Below are 23,366 nucleotides of genomic sequence, written 5' to 3' on the forward strand. Positions count from 1 at the left end.
ATATCAACATGCGTTTGATTGATAAGGCTGACATGATGATTGGCACTATCGAGTGTGCGCGGAAAACATTGAAGTGGATGAAAAAAGTGTTTTTCCATCTTATTAACATGAGCATGTTGAACTGCTATAATTTGTATCTGGTGAAAACTGGACGTAAACCTGTGTTCCGTACGTTTGCTTTTACACTTGCAACGCAGTTATTAGCAAAGTTTGGTCAAGAAGTCCCTGGCATACAAAGACCAATCATGAACCCAGTGTTGCAGCATGATGCAACACCCAGGCTCGCTCACATAGATGCCTTTCAGCAACACAGACTAAAGAATTTGCCAGAAGGTGGAAAGCGTGCAATAGGCCAACGTGCATGTGTAGTATGTAAAACAACAAAACAAAGAGAGCAAAAACGTAAAATGGTGCAAACATGGTGTGAAGGGTGTGGAGTTGCATTGTGTGCTGTCGACTGCTTCAACGACTACCACACACTCCAAGATTTCTAAATGTGCAATAATAGTGGAAAAACCTGTACATAGTGCGTGCTAGTGTGTACATATAAAATAATGAACATTGTGATTACTGTACATAATATAATGCCGTAATGGAAAACGTTTGTGTGCGCATGTGTATACTCGATGTGTGCAACATATATTGACAATAACTGTCAAGTGACATTATGTGCAACATAATTAGTGACTAATATTGCGAAGAATACACGCGTAAACACTGTAAATAATGACGCGAAAATAAATTCGTGGCAACTGTGGCTGCTTGAAGACCGCGAGCATCGCCTCCAGGACGCACAGTGCATGAGCGAACATGCAAACTGTGATGTCATCACCCATCTTCTCGGCTCAATTACATCGCCGGTACGTACAATTGAATTTTTTTTTTCCCATGATCAGGAAACACGACTTAACAGGTTAGGAAGAAAAAATTATTATTTTTTTTTTTTTTTTTTGCGCCTGTAGGTGTCAATCAGTATATAGCCATGCGCCATTTAAGGGTTAACCACCAAGCTGCGCCAAGTTTATTGTGAAATTCCCCCGGTGCGCATGAAATAAAGTTTTCCTAAAAAATTCTTTTTTCTTCGTAAAATGATAAATTCCCTTCCCTGAACATGTCTATGTAAAAATAAATACCAAATTCCACTTACTTTGGCTGTGGGGATGTGGACAAGGTGCGCTGTGGCGTCATCAGGGTCTGGTTGCCCATGGGTGAATCCCCCAGACACGGTAGCGCGGGCCATTCAAGCACCGGGTGTTGCCACAAATATATTTTCAGTTATTTGTTTTATGTATTTCTAATATGATTTTATTTGTTTTATTTATCGTATATGATGCATATTTGTGTCCTTTACAATGTGTATACAGTAGAACGTTCATAATGTTCCCTGAAACTGTGATACATGTGTCAGTAATGTGTCCACAATAAATGTATATTGTCGCAATATTACTTGTTAAAAATTCACTATAATTACAATATGTACAGTTTCACACATTATTTACACAGTAACACACTGTATTACACACTCAGTACTTCGGAAGTGAGTAATAATCAACTAAGTAGCCCATGGTACACAGCGCGACTTCACTCTCAGTACACCAGGTACAGATAAATTTTCGCTTCCTGTTTCTTCATTCTGTGTGCTTGCAAATAACGCACTCACGTACACCCTTGACTTTAGTACTTGTAGGTTGTATGTAGCCAAGCTTGTAAAGCATAAGGTAGTATTGAAAGGATTATAGGAAAAGATCAATTTGTAAGGTAGTCTTGTAAAGATCGCTTTGTGTGGTCCCACACAGGAAGAGATTCAGCTTACCTCAAGAGTGTCTGTCAGTCAGCAACCCGTTCTCGCAAATTCGTAAAGTCAATATTGACTTATTAACTACGTGCATAGGTGATATACTAAACATAATAGATACCCTTAAAAAGATTCATAGAAAACACCGACCTTACCTAACCTTGTTAGTATCTTAAGATAAGCATCTTATTGCTTCGTAATTACAATTATTACTTAACCTATACCTATTATAGGTTAGGTAATAATTGTAATTACGAAGCAATAAGATGCTTATCTTAAGATACTAACAAGGTTAGGTAAGGTCGGTGTTTTCTATGAATCTTTTTAAGGGTATCTATTATGTTAAGTATGTCACCTATGCACATATTTAATAAGTCAATATTGACTTATTAAATTTGCGAGAACGGGTTGCAGTCAGAAAGAAATTCAGCTAGCCTCAAAGAGTGTCCGTCAGTTAGGAAGAGATTCAAGTATTCTTGAAAATATCTATGGAAAACACCACCATGGAAGCTGCTAACATTGTTCATCTATGCTATTTGTATTAGATGCATCATCACTAAGTGCAGAAAACGATTCATCTATGTATCATCTAAATAAATTGTAGATAGCATAGGATTGCAAGGGTGACGCTCAGAGCTACAAATGGATATGCTCACTGTATCGTCCTTATAGATGCTGTATCACTTGCATCCGACCTTTGTGTTAGGTTCTTATTGCGCCTAGCTTCACCAATATTATGATCCTTATGTTCTTCAAACAATAAGGTTTGAATTTCACTGACAAAGCATTATCTTTCAACACCTTTCAACATCGCGTCGGACAAGTGTTTGGGAGCCAGAGGCGCGTGCGCCACTCATGGTTGCTTATTCAGTACTAACCCAGCCAGCAGCCCTAGGGCATTCTGGGATTTTTTTCCAAGATGGTTGCCTCTCACTGGAGGTCCTAAAAGTCCATTTCGTACACAACCAACCTCGTACACATTTAGAATTGGTACCGAAAAATCAAAAAGAGTTTTCTCGGTTGGTGCAGTTTCCCACCGACCGAGAATACTCGGTTGGCGCAGTTAAGTGGTTAAACTTTGTACATCTACACAAGGAATGTCTTTTACCTGAAGTAGCCTATCGAACCACAGATTCTGGAAAATTTACTAAAAATTTTATTTCTCTACTAACAGAAATTCATGAAGTTTTATTTTAGACTAAGAAATGCCTAATTTAAAATATGACACCTGTTGTGCGCCAAAAATAAATTCTTTCCAACTAATTTTTTTCTCTTCTTATATTGTTAAAATGCACTTGCTGATCACAGGAAACTAACAAAAATATTGTATGTGACATACTTTAGCCGTGATGGAGCTGGGAAGTTGAGCATATTATGGACGCTGAGCAATGCAGCGCTCAAGGACCTGCCTCCCCGTGGGGTGTCAATTGCCGCGAATATAATATTTCACAATTATTTTGATGTTTCTCATTCGTTTCTTCTCTGGTTTTATGCTGTAATATTATTCAAAAGTACGTAATTTGTGAAATTTATATAGTTCAATGTGTGGAACATCGCTATGCTAAAAAATATGGGGCTGATATATGTGACTTGTATATTATATTTTACGATCAATCAAACTGTTTTTGCACTATATACACACATTGTATATACCTATCTACATGTGTGTTCACCATAGTGAACCACTAAGTTGGCATGATGAGCCCAAAAAACAAGCGTGGGCTGCCACACCCAACCAGCCCTTCCGCACTCCAACACCTAACTCGCCAAAATTACTCCTCCTACAATACTGTTTGTGGTGTTATTACACTATTTACACACATTATATATAACTATCTACATGTTTTATTCGCCATAACTGAAAAACTAAGCTGGTATAGTGTCCAAACGGCGTAGTGGCTACTGCATAACGAGTCACACAGCAGACGACAGCCTCACGCACTCCCTCATCTAAATGGCTCCTCCCAACATAAGCCTTTTGCTGTTATTACACTCTATACACACATTTGTTATGAACCCGATTCCATCGTCAGAGCATGGAGCAGCGACGTCAATGCCATCTGTGAGTCCGCTCCCAAAGCCCCCCCCCCCCAACAACAACATGGATAACGCCATCTAGTGGTGGCAGGAAGATACCAGCAAGAGGCACTAAATTCCTGTCCCAGTCAGATCGAGAGGTAGCTGGTGCTCACCTTTAGTGAGGTGGCGCCCAGAAAAGCAGCGCCATCTATTGTAGGAGGAGTTGTAAATCTATGTCAGAGTCAGTAAGTGATGTTTCCTAGTGTCCCATGTACTGACCAGTGTACTGATGACATGCCGGTATCCACAGAGTCGACGTAGGGCTGCTGTGGTACGAGGACAGTCAGTCTATCCAGGGTAGCCAATATCTCTCTATTCCATTCTGCTTTACGGAAGCAGTGAGCCGCCGCCGAAGAAGAACTGTGTAGCGTTCTACTATCTGCCCGTGAAGTGGCAGTGACGGAATTCGGCGTATCCCGGGACTGGCTAGCGGAAGAAAAGACTGACAGTAAGAGGCTACAGAGGAGTGTAACTAGCGAGTTGCAAGAAGCTCCTGCCAAGGGTTAGCTACCCTTGTATTTGTTCATGAAGAGGCCCAGCAGCGCGAGGCTGATGTTCTCTGCCAGCACCAGGCTGGAGAGTGATTGTGGGCATTCACGAGGAAGCACCTAGTGAGACTGTGTATAGGCTGGCCCGTGGCTAGGGTAGACTCGTTGGTGTTTCCCAGCATTGATTGAGGACGGTACTGTGTGTTGAGGAAACACGAAAGCTGACAAGACTGCATCGATTGAGCATCGAGGAGCGCTTAGTGTCCCATGAGAAAGACACTTGTGTATATATTAAGTGTAGTAATAATTCCTTTAGGATTATATATATGGTGATGGGAAAGTGATTATATGTGAATATATTGATAATTGATGAAGTGTCGTATTCAATGAAACCCCCCCCCCCCCCTTTGTGTTTTACTTGCATTACCAAGCTCACTCCTTGAAAGTCACTACTAACTTGGGGCCGGATACCAGAACTTTAGTTCCACCAACAAAGAACCCGGTTGTGACCCATTGTGGCCGTAACATAATTGGCATCCCCAGCGAGATCCGACAAGTACGTTTGACAGGGGTGGTGACGTAGTGCAACCCCCTGTGAATAATTCCCCTGTTCGTTATTTGTCAGGACGTTACATGTCCTGTGCAGTGCTCAGTGTGATTAATTGCAGTATTGGCGAATGCGGTGCTCAGTGTGATTAATTACAGTATTGGCGAGTGGGGTGCTCAGTGTGATTAATGGCAGTATTGGCGAGTGCGGTGCTCAGTTATTATAAGTGTAATGTGTAAAGTAGAGCAGTGTGTTGCGTGCTCGTGCACAACTTGGTGACAAAATGGCAGAGAAAGAAACCATTGAGAATTTAGACAATGTTCAGGAATTCCTAAACAAGGAGGACTGTCTTGCTAGATTGAAATATTTGGGAAAGCCGGAACTTGTGCTAGTAAGTGCTTATTTAGGGATCAAAGTACGTGAAAGTGATTCCCGTGTTGAAATCTTATCGAAGGTTCATAAGCACTTAAAGGCCGAGGAGAAGCAGGAAAGCGAGGCACAGAGTACAAAGGAAAGTGTGGTGGCTTCCACTGAAAAGGAAGACAAAGGCAGTGACGGTGAGAGTGATGCGGGTGAACTAAATATAAGTTTTCTAACTGTCAAAATGCGTACCTTAGAAATAAATCGTGAGATAGAGTAGAAGAAATTAGAAATAGAACGGGAAATTAAAGAGAAGGAAATGGCAAATGAAAGAAAAGGAAATAGAGAAGGAAATGGAAATGAAACGGTTGGAATTAGAGCGAGAAAGAGAAGAACGAGAAAGAGAAGAGCGAGAAAGAGAAGAAAAAAGAGAAAGAGAAGAACGAGAAAGACAAGAAAAGGAGAAGGAAAGGCAAGAAAAGGGGAAGTTAAGACTACACGAGTTAGAAGTGCTACGATTAGGTGGTCAGAGGAAAACAAAGGAAACAAGTAGTTTCATTCCAGTGAGATATATAAAGATGGTCCCAAAATTCAATGAAAAAGAAGTTTCAAAGTTCTTCGTTGCCTTCGAGAAGGTTGCTGCCTCTTTGGGTTGGCCAAAGGGGAATTGGGCCATCATGATCCAGTCTGTCTTGACTGGGAAGGCCCAAATTGCCTACTCCACGTTGTCGCTTGATGATTCCAGTGATTACGACGCGGTGAAGAAGGTAGTGCTCATGGCTTGTCAGTTGGTGCCAGAGGCTTATAGGCAAAAGTTCAGGAACCTGAAGAAGACCTTGGAACTCACATTCACAGAGTTTGCGAACATCAAGGAACGGCTTTTTCAGGAGTGGTGTGCATCTCGAAAGGTGAAGACGAAAGAACAACTCGAACAGCTCATACTGTTGGAGGACTTCAAAGATTGCCTGTCTGGGGATCTGAAGACATACCTAGAAGAACAGCAGGTAGAGACCTTAGGTGCAGCAGCCACTATGGCTGAGGAATACATCTTGACACATAGGCCTTCTACTAGGTATGTCCCAAAGAGCTACACGAAATACTCTGCAAAGCATAAACCGGAGGATAAGACCGTCCCTCGTAGTGCCGCCACATCAACCCCAGGTAGTCCTAGAAGGATTAGTCCAAGAAGGAACGTATTGTGTTGGACCTGTGGAAAGAGAGGGTACATGGCTGCTAAGTGCCGTGGCAGTGCTGGTAGCGATCCACGTAGGGAAGTTATGCTGGAGAGTAGTATAGCACCACCGGTGGCCGCCCTAGAGAAGAGAAAAGAGTTGTTCGCCCCATACACTTCCCAAAGGTATGTATCAAGTGACCAATCGGGTAAGCCTGTGGTAGTACTCAGAGACAGTGGAGCTGCCCAGTCTCTGATTTTGGAGAAATCATTACCCGAGGGAGTACCAGTTGATGGGAAACAAAATGTTATCCTAGGCGGTTTTCCTTCCACATTGTACGTTGCCCCTTTGATAAAAGTGCATTTAGAGTCACAATACTTCAGCGGCGAGTGTAAGTTAGCTGTGGTGGACAGCCTTCCTATAGAGGGAATTGAGGTTATCTTGGCCAATGACTTGGCCCTAGGTTTATTGCCTAACCATCCCCTGGTCGTGGAAGATCCAGTGTATGAAGATGTAAGCCCAGTTGTTGCAGTGCAAACGAGATCTCAGGCTCAATCCCAGGTACCATCGGATTTAAATACTTTGTTTGATTCTTCTTCTACCCCACAGATTACGAGTAGCATCAGACCCGCCAGCCCCGATGCCAGTTCCCGAATACTGGACCCGAGAAAGTCTGATAGAAGAACAGAGGAAGGACCCTCTAGTACAGGTACTGGCAGATACCATAGAGTCTCCTACGAAAGGAGGTGACCTGTATTTCTTGTCAAATGAAGTACAGTGGCACCTCAACTTACGATTGCCCCTACTTACGATAATTTCGAGTTACGATGTAAATTTGATCGAAAAATGCGACTCGACATCCGATGGTGTCGTCGACTTCCGATATTTGTTGGTACACGTTCGGGTCGACCGAGCGCGTGGTTCCCAGTCACACGGTTCGACCTGCCTCGGTTTACTACAGCTGCCTGCTTAGTGATGATCGCACCTGTAAGAAATTCCGCGTTTGTGGTGATTTTTTGCATTTTGAACATTAAAATAATTATTATATATCATGCCATGAGTCCCAGGAAAGTCAGTGGTAAGGCTCAACATATGAAAACCCATGTAAGGATGACCATAGAGCAGAAACAAGAGTACAGAATGTCTCTTCCTCAACAATTAAGAAAATGTGTGCAACATGGGAAGAATTGCAAACCTTTGCTGAAACGACTCTCCCAAATCAAGCTGCAGTAGGCCGTTGCCTTAACCTATTCAATGACACTGTGATGCATCATTACAGACAAATGTTAAAACGAAGGGAAAAACAAATGTCTCTTGGCAAATTTGTAGTGAGACAAACAAGCACTGAACCACAACCAGGTCCTAGTGGTATGCAGGCAACCAGAAAGGTCCTCACTGCCTGATGTTATAATGGATGGGGACTCCCCTTCCAAACAGTAACAACTCTCCTCCTTCCCCCTCATCACCATCTTCCATACGCCATCAAGAACCCTCCATAAAAGTAAGATCAACTTAGGTACAGGCATACCTCAGAATAAGAGTTTAATCCGTTCCTGGAGACGCCTCGCCTTCCGAAAACTCGCATTCCGAAGTTAATTTCCCCATAAGAAATAAAGGGAAATGAATTAATCCGTTCCTGACTACCCCAAAAACCCCACATCAAACTAAATTTTTATACCTAATTTACCTAATTCATCTAAATAAACCTACAAAACTGTGTTCCAGTTATTACTTACCTTGCTGTCGAGTGCTGTAGGCGTATGGAAGATGGCAAGGAGGGGGGAGGAGGAGAGGAGTTACTGTTTGGAAGGGGAGTCCCCTTCCATAATCACATCACATAACCCCATGCCTTGTAACACTATGGATACCACTTCTCTTTCTAAATTTTTCAAACCAGCCCCTGCTTGCCTTAAACTCTTTCTTATCTGCATCACTCGTTGCAGGGGTATTCTTTAGAAGGTCTTCGTGCAACACCCTGGCTTTCTCACAAATAATGGCCTCCGAAACACTATCACCCCTCAACTCCTTGTCGTGTATCCAAATTAATAACAACTTTTCCACTTCAAGTATTTGTGGTCTTTGTGCCGTTAATGTTCTTACTCCTTTTGCCACTTTAGCACCCATAATCTTATTTTTTCTTCTTAAGTATAGTGCATATTGTTGATGTGGCTTTGTTGTACTGCCTACAAAGTTCAACAACACGTGTACCGTTCTCATGCTTCCGAATGATCTCTTGTTTCTCCTCTATTGTCATCCTCACATGAGCTTTCTGGCCTTTATCCATACCACTGGCTTTCTTGGGACCCATGGTGAGATATATAATAACAAATTGTATAGACAAATCACCAAAAATCCAACAAAACACTGAAAATCCGCGAGAAGAATTGATGTGGGGGTAGTCACTGAGCGCGAGACAATAATAAACTGAGGGGCGGCGGGGCGGAGGGGCGACGAACGCGCTAGGTCGGCTGTACGCGTATCAACAAACTCGCGTCCAAACTCGCCTCCCGAAGTAACCCTCGCCTTCTGAGACAAATTTTTGGAGTAAATACACCTCGCCTTCCGAAAACCTCGCATACAGGGACAATCGCATTCCGAGGTACCACTGTACTGTATTGTAGTTAGAAAAACACATCGTATTCAGTATAAAATGTATTTGTATGTTAATATTTTGGAGGGTGGGGAACAGATTAATTCAATTTCCTTTATCTCTTATGGGAAAAATCGCTTCGACTTATGATATTTCGAGTTACGATCCATCTCTAGGAACGGATTAGCATCATAAGTTGAGGACCCATTGTACTGTGTCACAGGTGCCCACCGAAATATCCCCAGTCAACTGAGGTAGGTAAACAGATAGCCGTCCCTGCCACGTTCCGAGCTAAGCTGTTAGAAACGGCTCATGCCGACAGATTTGCTGGACATTGTGGGGTTTCAAAAACCTTTCATCGTCTGGCTAAGTGTTTCTGCTGGCCACACATGAAGAGGGACGTACGACACTTCTGCAAATCCTGCCACACATGCTAGATGGTGGGGAAGGCTACCAGCCTGTCCCCAAAGTTCCTCTATGCCCTATACCTTCTATAGGTGAGCCCTTCGAGCACCTCATTCTGGATATAGTAGGCCCTCTTCCGCCTTCTACCTCTGGGGTGCAGTACCTGTTCACTATATTAGATCGGGTTAGTAGGTACCCAGAAGCGATCCCCCTGAAGACCATTACGGCTAAGGTACTGGTGAAACATCTACTCTGGTTCGTCTCCCGATACGGTCTTCCTAAGACCATTCAGACGGATCAGAGATCAAATTTTACATCTCGTTTGTTGCGCCAACAGATCGCCGACCTTGGAATTCAACAGATTACAGCCAGTGCCTACCATCCCGAGTCGCAAGGAGCTTTGGAGCGGTTCCACCAAACGCTGAAGGGCATGCTGAGGAAATACTGCTATGACCGGCAGAGTAAGTGGGTAGAAGCCCTACCCTACCTCCTATTTGCGGTAAGATCAGTTCCTAGTTCCATTTGAAATGATTTATGGCCACTCTGTGATAGGTCCCTTGGAAGTGGTATGAGACCATTGGCTGGACGAGGAAACCGACGTAGACGTGGTGGACTGGCTGTCTACTAATAAAGGCAGGTTGTTTTCTGCTTGGGAGATGGCAAAGAAAACCTTAGTGTATACCCAGGCTACCACCAAGAGCAGGTATGATTGGAGAACAAAGCAAAGGGATTTTCTAGTGGGGGATCTAGTGTTGGTATGTTCTCCCACAGTGACCGGAAGTTTAAGTGCAAAGTTTGTAGGTCCTTATCAAGTCTTGAGGAAGGTAACCTGTAATAATTATATTCTCAGCACACTGGATCGCAGAAAGAAAGAAACTTTGGTCTACGTTAATATGATAAAGAAGTATGAAGGCAAGGATATGCACCCAATAACCATGGTGGTACTTAGAGATGACATAGAGGTAATGGAAGAGGATGAGAAGTACTAACTCAGAGATTTTATGTAATTTGCAGGCAAAGTTGACGCATGTAACCAGAGTAGAGGAACCTACTCTCCCCAGAGTAGAGCAATGTCTTGATGCCCCGAGCTTTGAGGATAGATTTATCCTAACCATCAATGCTTCCAATTATGGCCTAGAGGCCGTATTATCTCAGATGGATGAAAAGGAGGTGGAACATCCTGTAGCCTACTATTCAAAAAAGTTTACCCCCAGTCAGCTCAACTATTCCATGATAGAGAAAGAGACGTTGGCTTTAATCAGTTCCGTCCAACATTTTGAGGTGTACCTAACTAGTAATAGCCATCCCATCCTAGTACGATCTGACCATAACCCTCTGAAATTTCTAGCCCAGTTCAAGCAGAAGAATCTTCGACTCACTAGATGGAGTCTTCATCTTCAACAATATCCCTTCCAGATTGAGCATATCAAAGGAGTGGATAACGTTGTAGCTGATGCATTGTCACGCATCTGAACACCTGATTAATTTGGTTGATTTTCTCTTTTTTAGAAACCCAAACCAAATTCCTTTTTGGTGGGGAGGTGTTACGAACCCGATTCCATCGTCAGAGCATGCAGCAGCAACGTCAATGCCATCTGTGAGTCCACTCCCGAAGACCCCTCACAACATGGATGATGCCATCTAGTGGTGGAAGGAAGATACCAGCAAGAGGCGCCCTCCCTCGCCTTTACCTTCCCTCTTTACCAAACCTCTCAGTTAAGGCAGTTCATCGGACAGGACGTCCTCGCTACTGTAGTCCATGATTTACATTCGTCCTATGGGTGAAGTATCACGATACTAATTTAGTTTTTTCCTTTTAGGACCAAACCAAATTCCTTTTTGGTGGGAAGATGTTATGAACCCGATTCCATTGTCAAAGCACAGAGCAGCGACGTCAATGCCAACTGTGAGTCCGCTCCCGAAGCCGCCCCACAACTTGAACGACGCCATCTAGTGGTGACAGGATTATACCAGCAAGAGGCGCTAGATTCCTGTCCTATGTCAGCTCGAGAGGTAGCTGGTGCTGACCTCTGGTGAGGTGGCGCCTAGAACATCAGCGCCATCTGTTATAGGTGGAGTTGTATGTTTCTGTCAGAGTACGTAAGTGATGTTTCCTAGTGTCCCATGTACTGACCAGTGTACTGATGACGTGTCTGTATCCACAGAGTCGACGTAGAGCTGCTGTGGTACGAGGACAGTCAGTCTACCCAGGGCAGCCAATATCTCTATTCCATTCTGCTTTACGGAAGCAGTGAACTGGCGCCGAAGAAGAACTGTGTAGTGTTCTACAGTCTGCCCGTGAAGTGGCAGTGACGGAATTCGGCGTATACCGGGACTGGCTAGCGGAAGAAAAGACTGACAGTAAGGTGCTACGGAGGAGTGCAAGAAGCTCCTGCCAAGGGTTAGCTACCCTTGTATTTTATTAGTGAAGAGGCCCAGCAGCGCGAGGCTGATGTTCTCCGCCAGCACCAGGCTGGAGAGTGATTGTGGGCGTTCACGAGGAAGCACCTAGTGAGACTGTGCTAGGCCTGTGGCTAGGGTAGACTCGTTGGTGTTTCCCAGTATTGGTTGAGGACGGTACTGTGTGTTGAGGAAACACGAAATCTGACAAGACTGCATCGATTGAGCATCGAGGAGCACTTAGTGTCCCATGAGAGAGACACTTGCGTATATATTAAGTGTAGTAATACTTCTTTTAGGATTATATATAAGGTGATGGGAAAGTGATTGTATGTGAATAGATTGATAATTGATGAAGTGTCGTATTCAATGAAACCCCCCCCCCCCTCCTTTGTGTTTTACTTGCATTACCGAGCTCACTCCTTGAAAGCCACTACTAACTTGGGGCCGGATACCAGAACCTTAGTTCCACCAACAAAGAACCCGGTTGCGACCCATTGTGGCCGTAATATAATTGGCAATTGGGTGCAATCAAACTGTTTTTGCTGTTATTACACTATATACACACATTGTATATACCAACTACATATGTGTTCACCATTGTGAACCACTAAGTTGGCATGATGAGCTCAAAAAACAAGAGTGGGCTGCCACACCCAACCAGCCCTTCCTCACTCCAACACCTAACTCGCCAAAATTACTCCTCCCACAATACTGTTTGTGGTGTTGTTACACTATATACACACATTATATATAACTATCTACATGTTTTATTCACCATAACTGAAAAACTAAGCTGGTGTAGTGCCCAAACAGCGTAGTGGCTACTGCATAACAAGTCACACAGCAGACGACAGCCTCACGCACTCCCTCATCTAAATGGCTCCTCCCAACATAAGCCTTTTGCTGTTATTACACTCTATACGCACATTATATATAAGTATCTACATATGTGTTCACCATCGTGAACCACTAAGTTGGTATGATGATTCCAGACAACAACATGTTGCCACAAGACCAAAGAGCCAGAGTTCAACCCCCGCAAGCACAACTAGGCGAGTACACACCAGCCAGCATCCAACGCCACTTCTCCCTCCCTCCCTCACCAACAGCACTTCTCCCACCGCTAATTCACATCGCTAATTCTCACCACAATCCTGCTACAGAGCACTACTTGGTTTCCGAACTCCTTGGGGACGAGAAACAGTCGGTTATCGTGTAAGTTTGTCAACAAGAAATGGAGGAAAATAGAAAAAAAATTAGGGGAAAAATTGACAGGTTCATAGCATAAATATGACAGAATCCTCTCGATTTAACAGCCTATATGGGGCTGAACCAAGGTTGTTGTTTCCTGGGTTCTGGTATAAATGAGATGTATGTCAAATTTTGTGAAATATATGATGAAGGCACACAAACATTCATACCAACAAACTGGAAAGGGTGCAAAGACATGCAACCAAGTGGCTCCCAGAACTCAAGGACAAGAGCTACGAGGAGAGGTTAGAGACATTATATATATGCCAAAACTGGAAGATAGAAGAAAGAGAGGCGATATGATCACTACATACAAAATAGTAACAGGAATCAATAAAATTGATAGGGCAGAATTCCTGAGACCTGGAACTTCAAGAACAAGAGGTCATAGATTAAAACTAAGTAAACAAACATGCCAAAGAAATACAAGAAAATTCCCTTTCCCAAACATAGTGGTAGACGGTTGGAACAAGTTAAGTGAAAAGGTGGTGAAGGCCAATACCGTCAGTAATCTCAAAGCATTATATGACAATCAGTGCTAGGAAGACGGGACACCACAAGCGCAGCTCTCATCCTGTAACTACACTTAGGTAATTACCAAAACATAGATGCAGGATCAGAAAATAGGATTGGTTCAGCAGAAATTGTGAGAGGGGCCATCGAGAAAAGACAAGAAAACCAGCGTTGAATGTAATGAAACGCCATATTCTGGGTGAGTCCCGGAGGCTCCCCAGAGCTATCCCAGGCTCATATGCTAATGTCAGACTTTGGCATCAGTCATGTGTATGGAGTTCTTAGACCTACCGGGGACCACGGCCAGAACCGGGCCCCCTCAGAGAGGCAAGGGGAGCAATGGCCTATAGAAGCCCCCGTGTGGTTGGAAGCATTCTATGTCTGCCTTCGACCGTAACAGGTACCCAGAAAGGTAAGCGCCTCAAAACAAACCCCTATTCTGGTTAAAATTGCTACCAAAAGCCGAACTAGTGGATAGAACTCCCCAACCGAAAAAAGCAAACTAGTGTGACGTCACACACCGCCGCAACGCTGTCTGCGCAGCTCCCCCCTCCCCGGGAGGGGAAAGGGGGAGCCCCAGACCCTCCACGCCGGCTACCCACACTTCAGTTCTTGAGGCTGGATGTCAAAAACGCGAAAAAACGCCGTCCGGAGGGAGGGAGGAATGCCGGGGAGCCTCCGGGACTCACCCAGAAAATGGCGTTTCATTACATTCAACGCTGGTTTTTTGGGGGAAGCCCCGTCGGCTCCCCGGAGCTAACTACCCACAGACGGAAAAAGAGGGACTTACCCGGGAGGCGGTCGTCGCTCACCCCTCAACTCGAAGCCGAGACAACTGGCTGCAACCACTGACCCAAAGCAACACAGGCCCGATGGGGCCCAGGGACATTCACAAGGTAACGAGCAGCCAGGACCCTGTTCGACCGCCAAAATCCCCGCGCCCGAATATCAGACCAAGACATATTCCCAAAGACGGCAGCAAGAGCCGAACTTACGAATGTCATAAGCACGGGGATAGACCGCAGGCTGGCTGGACTTAATAACCCTGCGGACGACCTGGGAGACCCGAACCCGCGAACATGGAAGAAGGGAAACCGGATCAACCCACAGCGCGTCCCCGGACAAAGAAGCCGTGGTGCGCAAATAACGGCGAAGCGCCGCAACCGGACACAAAACATGATGCACCCCCGGCCTGACCAACTAAGCATCAACCACCCATGGACCCCTCCGGAACGCAGCAGTCTCATTCTTTGCCAGAAAAGAAGGAGACGGCTGCAAACGAACAAAACAATCATCACGACCAAAAGAGCAGAAACCCCTGCGCCGGAGGAGAGCATGAAGCTCCCCTACCCGACCCCCAGAGGCCAAAGCAAACAAGAAAAGTGCCTTGGAAAAACAATCCTGGACCGAAGGGGCCACAACGAAATGAGGAGACGAAAGGAAAGCGAGCACTCTGTCCAAAGACCAGGATGGCTCAGGCAACGCATGAGCAGGCTGGAGGTGAAACAATGCACGAGACAGCTTGCGAAACGGCGCAGACGTAACATCGATACCGAAAGCAAGCTGAAGCGGCTCCGCCAGCGCCGCACGATACAAAGCGACAGTGTTAGGCATAAGATGACGGTCCTGAAACAACCACGAGAGGAAGGACAAGACCACCCGAACAGACAAGGAACTAACACGACTAAGACGCAAAAAGAAACGGAAGGACCGCCAGGAAACTTCATACTGCCGCCGAGAAGAAGCCCTTAGGTGGGACACCAACAAGGAGGCCACCTGATCACCACAGAGATGATGATAGACTCTAGTAAAAAAAAAACCATACGCGAAGACTCGAGGAGAAGATTGAATCAGCAACGTGACGTACCGGCCCGATCTGCTGAAAGAGGCGGAGCCGCGGGAAAACCCTCGGGTTTGGACACCGAGCAACCAGCGCCTGAAACCAAGGCTGGGCCCGCCACCAAGGAGCCAGAAGGACAACTCTCCCCTGGTAAGTCTCCAAGCGAGTCAGGACCTGGAGCAACAGCCGAACCGGGGGAAAGAGGTACAGGAACTCCCACCTCGACCAGTCTAGCCGAAAGGCATCGACCCCAACGACCTCGCAATCGGGGAAGGGCGCCGCATAAATGGAAAGACGTCGCGACCACGCCGACGCGAAGAGGTCCACCTTGGGGCGCCCGAACGTCTGGCAAAGCCAATGGAAGGACTCGTCGTCGACCGTCCACTCCATGGAGAGGGGAACGAAGCGAGACAGGGCGTCGGCCAAGACATTGGACACGCCCCGTACGTGAACCGCCAGGAGAGCCAAACCCCGAGAACTCAGCAGACGAGTCACCCGAAGCGACCAACCCCAAAGAGACAAGGACTGCATCGAACCCCCGCGGTTCAGGCAATGACCCACCGGAGAGCAGTTCGAATGGAGCCGAATCGTCGATCCCCGGGCCACCCGAATCCTCCCCAGAGCAAACTGCACTGCCGCGAACTCCCGCACCGTGCTGTGAGCTCGACGGAAGGACGGATCCCAACGCTCCTGGCCGGCCTGGTGAGCACTGATCACAAAACCCCAGCCGAGAGACGACGCATCCGTGTACACATCGAGCGAGGGCTCGGGTAGGCGCCAAGGCACTGAACCCCGAAAAACTCGAAGAGGAAGCCGGTGACGCAGCAACCGACGCAAGGCCCCCGGGGGTCGAACTCTGCGATCACGAGAAAGGCGGAAGGGGGAACCCCAAAGGAACCAGAACAGCCGTCGAAGCCAAACCCGACCTGGCGGGCAGACCACCATCGCGAAGTTCAGGCTCCCGCACAGCCCCTTGAGCAACCGCCGGGTGACCCGAGGGCCCTCCAGAAACAGACAAAGGCGGGACCGCAGCCGCAGGAGAGACTCTGGAGGGAGAGACAAGGAGGCGGTTCGAGAGTCCCAAACGAGACCCAGCCAAGTCCAAACCTGAGAGGGAACCAGATGGGACTTCCTCCAGTTCACCAAGAACCCGAACTCGGCGAGCTGGGAAAGAACCAAATCCCTGGCTAGCAAGCAAGCTGACTGGCTGGGAGCCCAAACCAGCCAGTCGTCGAGGTAGGCAAACACCCGAACACCTAGGAGACGCAAACGAGCCACCACAACCCGTGTAAGGCGCGTGAACACACGAGGTGCCAGGTTCAACCCGAACGGGAGACAACGAAAGCGGTAACTCAGACGCCCCACAACAAAACCGAGCCAGCCCCTGAACCGTGGATGAATCGGGACATGCCAATAAGCGTCCCGGAGGTCCAGGGACACCATCCAAGCTCCCGGCTCCAAGAGGAGCCGAACAGCGTAGTCATCCGAAAAGAGGGGCAATGAACCCAGGGGTTCAGATTGGACAAGTCCAGAATGAACCGCAGGTCCGCGCAGTCCCGTTTCGAAACTGGAAACAGACGGGAAACCCATCTGAGGGACGACGTTGTTTCGACGACGCCCAAGCGTACCCACTCCAAGACGACTCGACAGAGCGCAGGGGAAGAAACCTGCCCTGCCAGCCCCGACCCCACAAAGGGGGGAAGGGGACACCCAACGCCACCGCAGGCCGTGAGACACGACCCGAATAGCCCACGAATCATGGGACCAGGCGCGGGCGAACAGTGCAAGCTGCCCCCCCATCGCCCCGTCAAAGGGGGCAAACCGTGAAAGGGCCGACGACCCTTACGAGACCCAGAACCCCGCACAGCGCGAACACCGTGCCGACCAGACGAGGGAGGGTCCGCAGGAGGAGCCAACCCCGAACCTGACACCAGAGGCCTACCACGACGAGAGGAACCCCGAGCCCTGGCACGACCTTTCCGGGAAGACCCACCCCGGGACCCCCGGAAAACCAACAAGTCTGACATCGGACGACAAGCCGCCGACGCAGCCTGAATAAACTGCACCACGGCCGACTCCTCAAACAGAAGAGGACAAAAAGGTGAAGAACGCCTAAGAGCCAGAGCCCAAGCAGATTCCACGGAGAAACCCAGCACCGCCTGCCGACACGCGAGACGGGAAGCATAAAACAGGGAAACCGCATCCCGCAAAATCGGCGTGAACAGCTTCAACAAGGCAGCCGACGAACGCGCAGCCGAGGACAAGGTGCCGGACCCCGGGACGAATCCAAGCGTCCTCACATCCTCCATGAGCCAATCCGAAGACAGCTCCAGGAGGGAAAAGAACCGCAAGGCCGAAGCCAAAAGGCCCCGGGCGCGCAAGTCCTCTGCAACGAGTGCCGCCGAAAGGGAGGGAACCTGCACATGGAGCTGAATAACGCCCACATCGCGGGGAAGGGAGGGGGCAAACAAGCACTCATTCAGGTACTCAAGCTCGCCCCCCAGGAAAACTTGAAGCACCGTGGAAGCTTCCCGCCACTCCAGCGTGCGGGAACGACAGAAGGAATGCCAGGAATCCAGAACAAACAAGGGGCAGTCTGCTAGCCAGGATGACTCCGGAACCTCGTAACGGAGCCAGAAAGGGAACAAAGTCCCAAACCTGAATGTGGACGGATCCATTTCCGAGGCATAATCCGGGTCACGCAGGAGGTAAGCTGCAAAGGCCGCTCGCACCACACCAGGTTGGATGCGATAAGCCGAAAACCTCCGGAAGGACGGAACCGACGTACCCGGGGGAACACGGAACCGAACCCGGGGAGGGGCCGACACCAAATCCAACTCGTACGCAGAGGGTGGAAAAGAAAACCCCACTCCTTGTAACAATAAGCCTCGCTCAGAGGGAAGAAAAACCCAGGCGGGGTCCAGCGGGGCCCAAGGCCCCCAAGTCAGCCCCTCCCCAGCCTTGAGGTCCTTCACCACAGGACCCGAGGCCGAGTCCTCTCCCCAAGCCCCGACCCCACAAGACAAGGACGGAGCAGCCGGAAAAGCTGGAGGAAGTTGGGCCCACTGGTCAGACCCAGAAGCTTCAGCCGGGAGACAAGACTCGAATGCCTCTGCCGCCCCCCCGGAAGGGGCACCCCACGAAGCTGCCAGAGTCTCGAGATCAAGTAACCCCTGCTCCGACCCCGAAACCCTCAGATGCCTCGGGGCCGGAAGCAGGGGGGGGGGGGAAGAACGAACAGAAGGGGAAGGACGAGGAGGTGCGAACTGAACCAGGATCAAAGCGACCCCCACCCCCAAGTCTGGGTCTCGAAAAGCAAAGCGGGGCAGCCCCGGGGGATCCTGGTGAGCAACCAACTGAGCGCGTTGCAACAGACAAAACCTAGACTTCAACGCATGCGCCGCCTGTACCCAAATAGAATCATCAAAGGATTGGGTAAATTGAGTCACAAGCAAGCAGCAACACTCACAGGACTCAGGGTCGAAAGTATCACCGACCCAACAGGCAGCGTGGCAGAGGCAAAAACAATGAGGGTCACCCTGAGACAAGGGGACCGAGCAACCCTCAAACTCGCACACAGCGAGTGGGGACTCCGGGGTCACATCCATCGAACCCACGCGCCCCCTAGGGAATTCCCAGGGTCCTGAGCGTTTACTTTAAGAGGACTCGCGCTCAGGTAGTCCCAGGCAGGGTGCTGCAAACCGGCGCCCAAAACTACCAAGCAAACTTCTATAGCTGAACCCCAGGGACGTGTACACTCACGGGGACCTAGCAGGGGGCGCCACCGAGGAGAACAGTGGAAGGGCAAAAACAAACTGAATAAAATGACAGAACCCCCACCAGGCAAAAACAAAAAGAAAAACAAAACCCCGCAAGAGGACAGCGAACCCCAAGGAACAGAGCCGGCCGCGATGTCGGGAATACAAGCTGAGCAGCACCCTGCACCCCTACCAGTGCAAACTGCCTCTTACCTGCCGGTAACAAGAAAGAACAGAACACCCAAGAGCCCAACAGGCGGCCGAAAAACCGAAAGGTAAAACGGACCAGCAGAGGCAGACCCCGAGGAGCCTGTGGAAGGTGGCCCCAAGCCCCAAGGGCAGTACTTACAGGGCACCTAGGGAAGGCAGCCCTAGGCGCATGCAGCCCGAGTACTGAAGATAACTCCTGGCTCTCGCGCCCACAAAACCAACACCACATGTAAAGCACAGTGCAGTAGCGACACCGGAGCCAGAGCACACGACCATCGCCTATAGCATCAGCCTCAAGAACTGAGGTGTGGGTAGCCGGCGTGGGGGGTCTGGGGCTCCCCCTTCCCCCTCCCGGGGAGGGGGGAGCTGCGCAGACAGCGGCGCGGCGGTGTGTGACGTCACACTAGTTTGCTTGTTTTCGGTTGGGATTCTATCCACTAGTTCGGCTTTTGGTAGCAATTTTAACCAGAATAGGGGTTTGTTTTGAGGCGCTTACCTTTCTGGGTGCCTGTTCCGGTCGATGGCAGACATAGAATGCTTCCAACCACACGGGGGCTTCTATAGGCCATTGCTCCCCTTGCCTCTCTGAGGGGGGCCCGGTTCTGGCCGTGGTCCCCGGTAGGCCTAAGAACTCCATACACATGACTGATGCCAAAGTCTGACATTAGTATATGAGCCTGGGATAGCTCCGGGGAGCCAACGGGGCTCCCCCCAGAAAAATGGGTTCAATATAAGAAGAAGCCTAACAAGCAAACATACCAACATTACAAGCACGCAAGAAACAATTACTCAGCAGTGAGGAGAGAGGCAGGAACAAACTTTAAGAAAGGTGTAGCAGACAAATGTAAAACAGAACCAGGCCTTTCCTATAAATTCATTAAGCTCAAGCTGCATGTAAAAGATAAAATCCAGAGATTGAGAACAGGGAACAGGATTACTGAGAATTAAAATGTGTGAAATGCTAAATGAACAATTCCAGTGTGTTTGTACAAAATGAGGATTTCAGAGACCCAGACCAAATACCAATTCTAGAGCACGCCATAGAATACATAGAGGTTTCCCAAGATGAAGTTGAAAAATTATTCAAGGGGCTAGGAAGAAATAAAGTAGATGGACCAGCTGGAGTTTCACTTTGCGTGCTGCGAGAATGTGCAAACGATCAGAGCATTCCAATCCAATTAATATTCTAGACATCCTTGTGCACATGAATTTTAGCAGATATATGGAAAAAGGCAAACACAGTACCAATCCATAAAAATGGGAGTCAAGAGGAACTTCTAAATTATAGACCCATATCATTAACAAGCGTGGTAGTTAAAACACTAGAAACAATAGTTAAACCCAATGGGTTGAACACCTAGAGAGTAATGACATAATAATGGAAAGACAGTATGGTTTTCGAACAGGAAGATCCTTTTTAACAAATATACTTAGTTTTTATGACAGAGCCATAGAGATACTACAGGAAAGAAATGGTTGGGTTGACTGTGTCTATCTGGACCTAAAAACGACTTTTGACAGAGTCCCTACACAGATTGTTTTGGAAACTAGAACATGCTGGAGGGTTATCTTGAGATTATCTTGAGGTTATCTTGAGTTGATTTTTGGGGCTTAGTGTCCCCACGGCCCAGTCTTTGACCAGGCCTCCACCCAGGAAGCAGCCCGTGACAGCTGACTAACTCCCAGGTACCTATTTACTGCTAGGTAACCGGGGCATTATGGTGAAAGAAACTCTGCCCACCGTTTCTCGCCGGCGCCCGGGATCGAACCTGGGACCACAGAATCACGTGTACAGTGTTCTGTCCACTCAGCCACCGGTTAACAGGGAGGATTGACAGGGCGGCTTCTGACATGGATGAAAAATGTTCTAACTGACAGACAGATGAGGGCAGTAATCTGAGACAATGTGTCTGACTAGAGGAGTTCTTGCACCAGTAATAGTTATTGTCTACGTAAATGATCTACAAAAAGGAATACAGAATTATATGAACATGTTTACGGATGATGCTAAGATACTGGGGAAGATAGGAAACTCAGACGATTGTAATGCCCTTCAAATCAACCTAGATAAAATAAGTGCTTGGAGTGTCAAATGAAATTCATTGTGAATAAATGCCAAGTTATGGAATATGGAATTGCCGAATAAAGACCACACACAACTTACAAATTATGTAGAAAGCAATTACAGAACTCTAATAAAGAACGAGACCTAGAGATGGTTTTTAATTGTAAACTGTCACCAGAGGAACACAAAGAACATTGTGAGAGAAGCGTATGTGTCGCTTTCCAACTTCAGACTTGCTTTTAATTATATGGATAGTGAAATACTAAAGAAACTGTTCATGAATTTTGAGAGACTAAAATTGGAATATGCAGCAGGTGCATGGAACCCAAATCACAAGAAGCACATATACATATAAATAAACTGGAAAAGGTGTAACGACATGCTGCAAAATGGCTTCCAGAACTGAAAAACAAGAGTTACAAAGAGAGACTAGAGCTCTCTATGAACTAGAGTTAAACATGCTAAAACTAGAAGATAGAGGTAAAAGAGGTGATATCATCACCACTTAAAAAATACTAACACGAATCGACCAAACTGACAGAGGAATTCCTGAAACCAGCAACTTCACGAACAAGAAGACACAGATTTAGCTAAGGAAACAATGGTGCTGTAAAATGTTAGAAAGTTTTCTTTTGTCAACAGAGTGGTAGACGATTGGAACAAGCTAAGTGAGAAGGTGGTAAAGGACTAAACTATCAGTCGTTTTAAAGCGTTAAACAACAAAGAGTACTGAGAAGACGGGACATCACAAGCGTAGCTCTCATTCTGTAACTACACCTATGAAGCAATACAAAGCATGTAAGACACTGCACTAAGGTTGAAAGCAGTCTTTTTAAGAGATTGATTAAGTTTGAACAAGTGCCTGGCATTGAGTAGCATGGCCTACCTCCTCCGACCTTGGCGCACACAAGCTATGGCATCAGGTGGCATGCTCCTCTGGATCATTATGAACAGAATGATCTTGGCAGCTTTTGAGTCTAAAAGATTTGCTTGGAATAAAGTTTGTGATTTGAAGGGATTCTGTATGCTATAGCAACCTCTCCACAAAGTTCCTGTCCTCCTAACAGTTAGAACAAGATCACTTGCAAATATATTTGTTTCAGTTGGCCTAGTCATTCAAAACCTGGTAGATAGTGATTATCCTAAAAGTATGCACGGCTTATGGCATTCTATATCTGTATGCTTATGGCACTTATGGCACTGTGCCTAGGTTCACCCCTTGCTGAACAAAGAGGATTACTAATATTTTATCAGATATTACCTGTGGTTCACCAGAGATGTCTACATGATTTGCACCATTTTCCACACAGGCACGTACCACCTGCTCCCCATACAGCTGATACTGTAAATAAAATAAAACTTTAGTTATAAAAATGTATTATGTTCAAAAGACTCTTTCTGTAAAACATATTGGAATAGAGTAACTACTTAATATCCTAAACCCTTAAACTGTAATTACCTAAGTGTAATTACCTAAGTGTAGTTACAGGATGAGAGCTACGCTCGTGGTGTCCCGTCTTCCCAGCACTCTTTGTCATATAACGCTTTGAAACTACTGACGGTCTTGGCCTCCACCACCTTCTCACTTAACTTGTTCCAACCGTCTACCACTCTACTTGCGAAGGTGAATTTTCTTATATTTCTTCGGCATCTGTGTTTAGCTAGTTTAAATCTATGACCTCTTGTTCTTGAAATTCCAGGTCTCAGGAAGTCTTCCCTGTCGATTTTATCAATTCCTGTTACTATTTTGTATGTAGTGATCATATCACCTCTTTTTCTTCTGTCTTCTAGTTTTGGCATATTTAATGCTTCTAACCTCTCCTCGTAGCTCTTGCCCTTCAGTTCTGGGAGCCACTTAGTAGCATGTCTTTGCACCTTTTCCAGTTTGTT

General features: G+C 47.1%; 1 protein-coding gene across 5 annotated transcripts in view; it reads right to left on the minus strand.

Annotated features, from left to right (window-relative positions):
• The window catches only part of LOC138349678 (saccharopine dehydrogenase-like oxidoreductase), a 372,908-nt gene that overhangs the window by 270,546 nt on the left and 78,996 nt on the right, over nucleotides 1-23,366 (minus strand). For all 5 annotated transcript variants that reach the window (XM_069307706.1, XM_069307705.1, XM_069307707.1 and 2 more), the window contains one exon: nucleotides 22,738-22,818. In XM_069307706.1, the coding sequence (XP_069163807.1) occupies nucleotides 22,738-22,818 (81 nt within the window). The remainder of the gene's footprint in view (nucleotides 1-22,737; nucleotides 22,819-23,366) is intronic.

The sequence above is a fragment of the Procambarus clarkii genome, chromosome 60 (assembly GCF_040958095.1).
Source record: "Procambarus clarkii isolate CNS0578487 chromosome 60, FALCON_Pclarkii_2.0, whole genome shotgun sequence".
In the NCBI taxonomy this organism is placed as follows: Eukaryota; Metazoa; Arthropoda; class Malacostraca; order Decapoda; family Cambaridae; genus Procambarus; species Procambarus clarkii.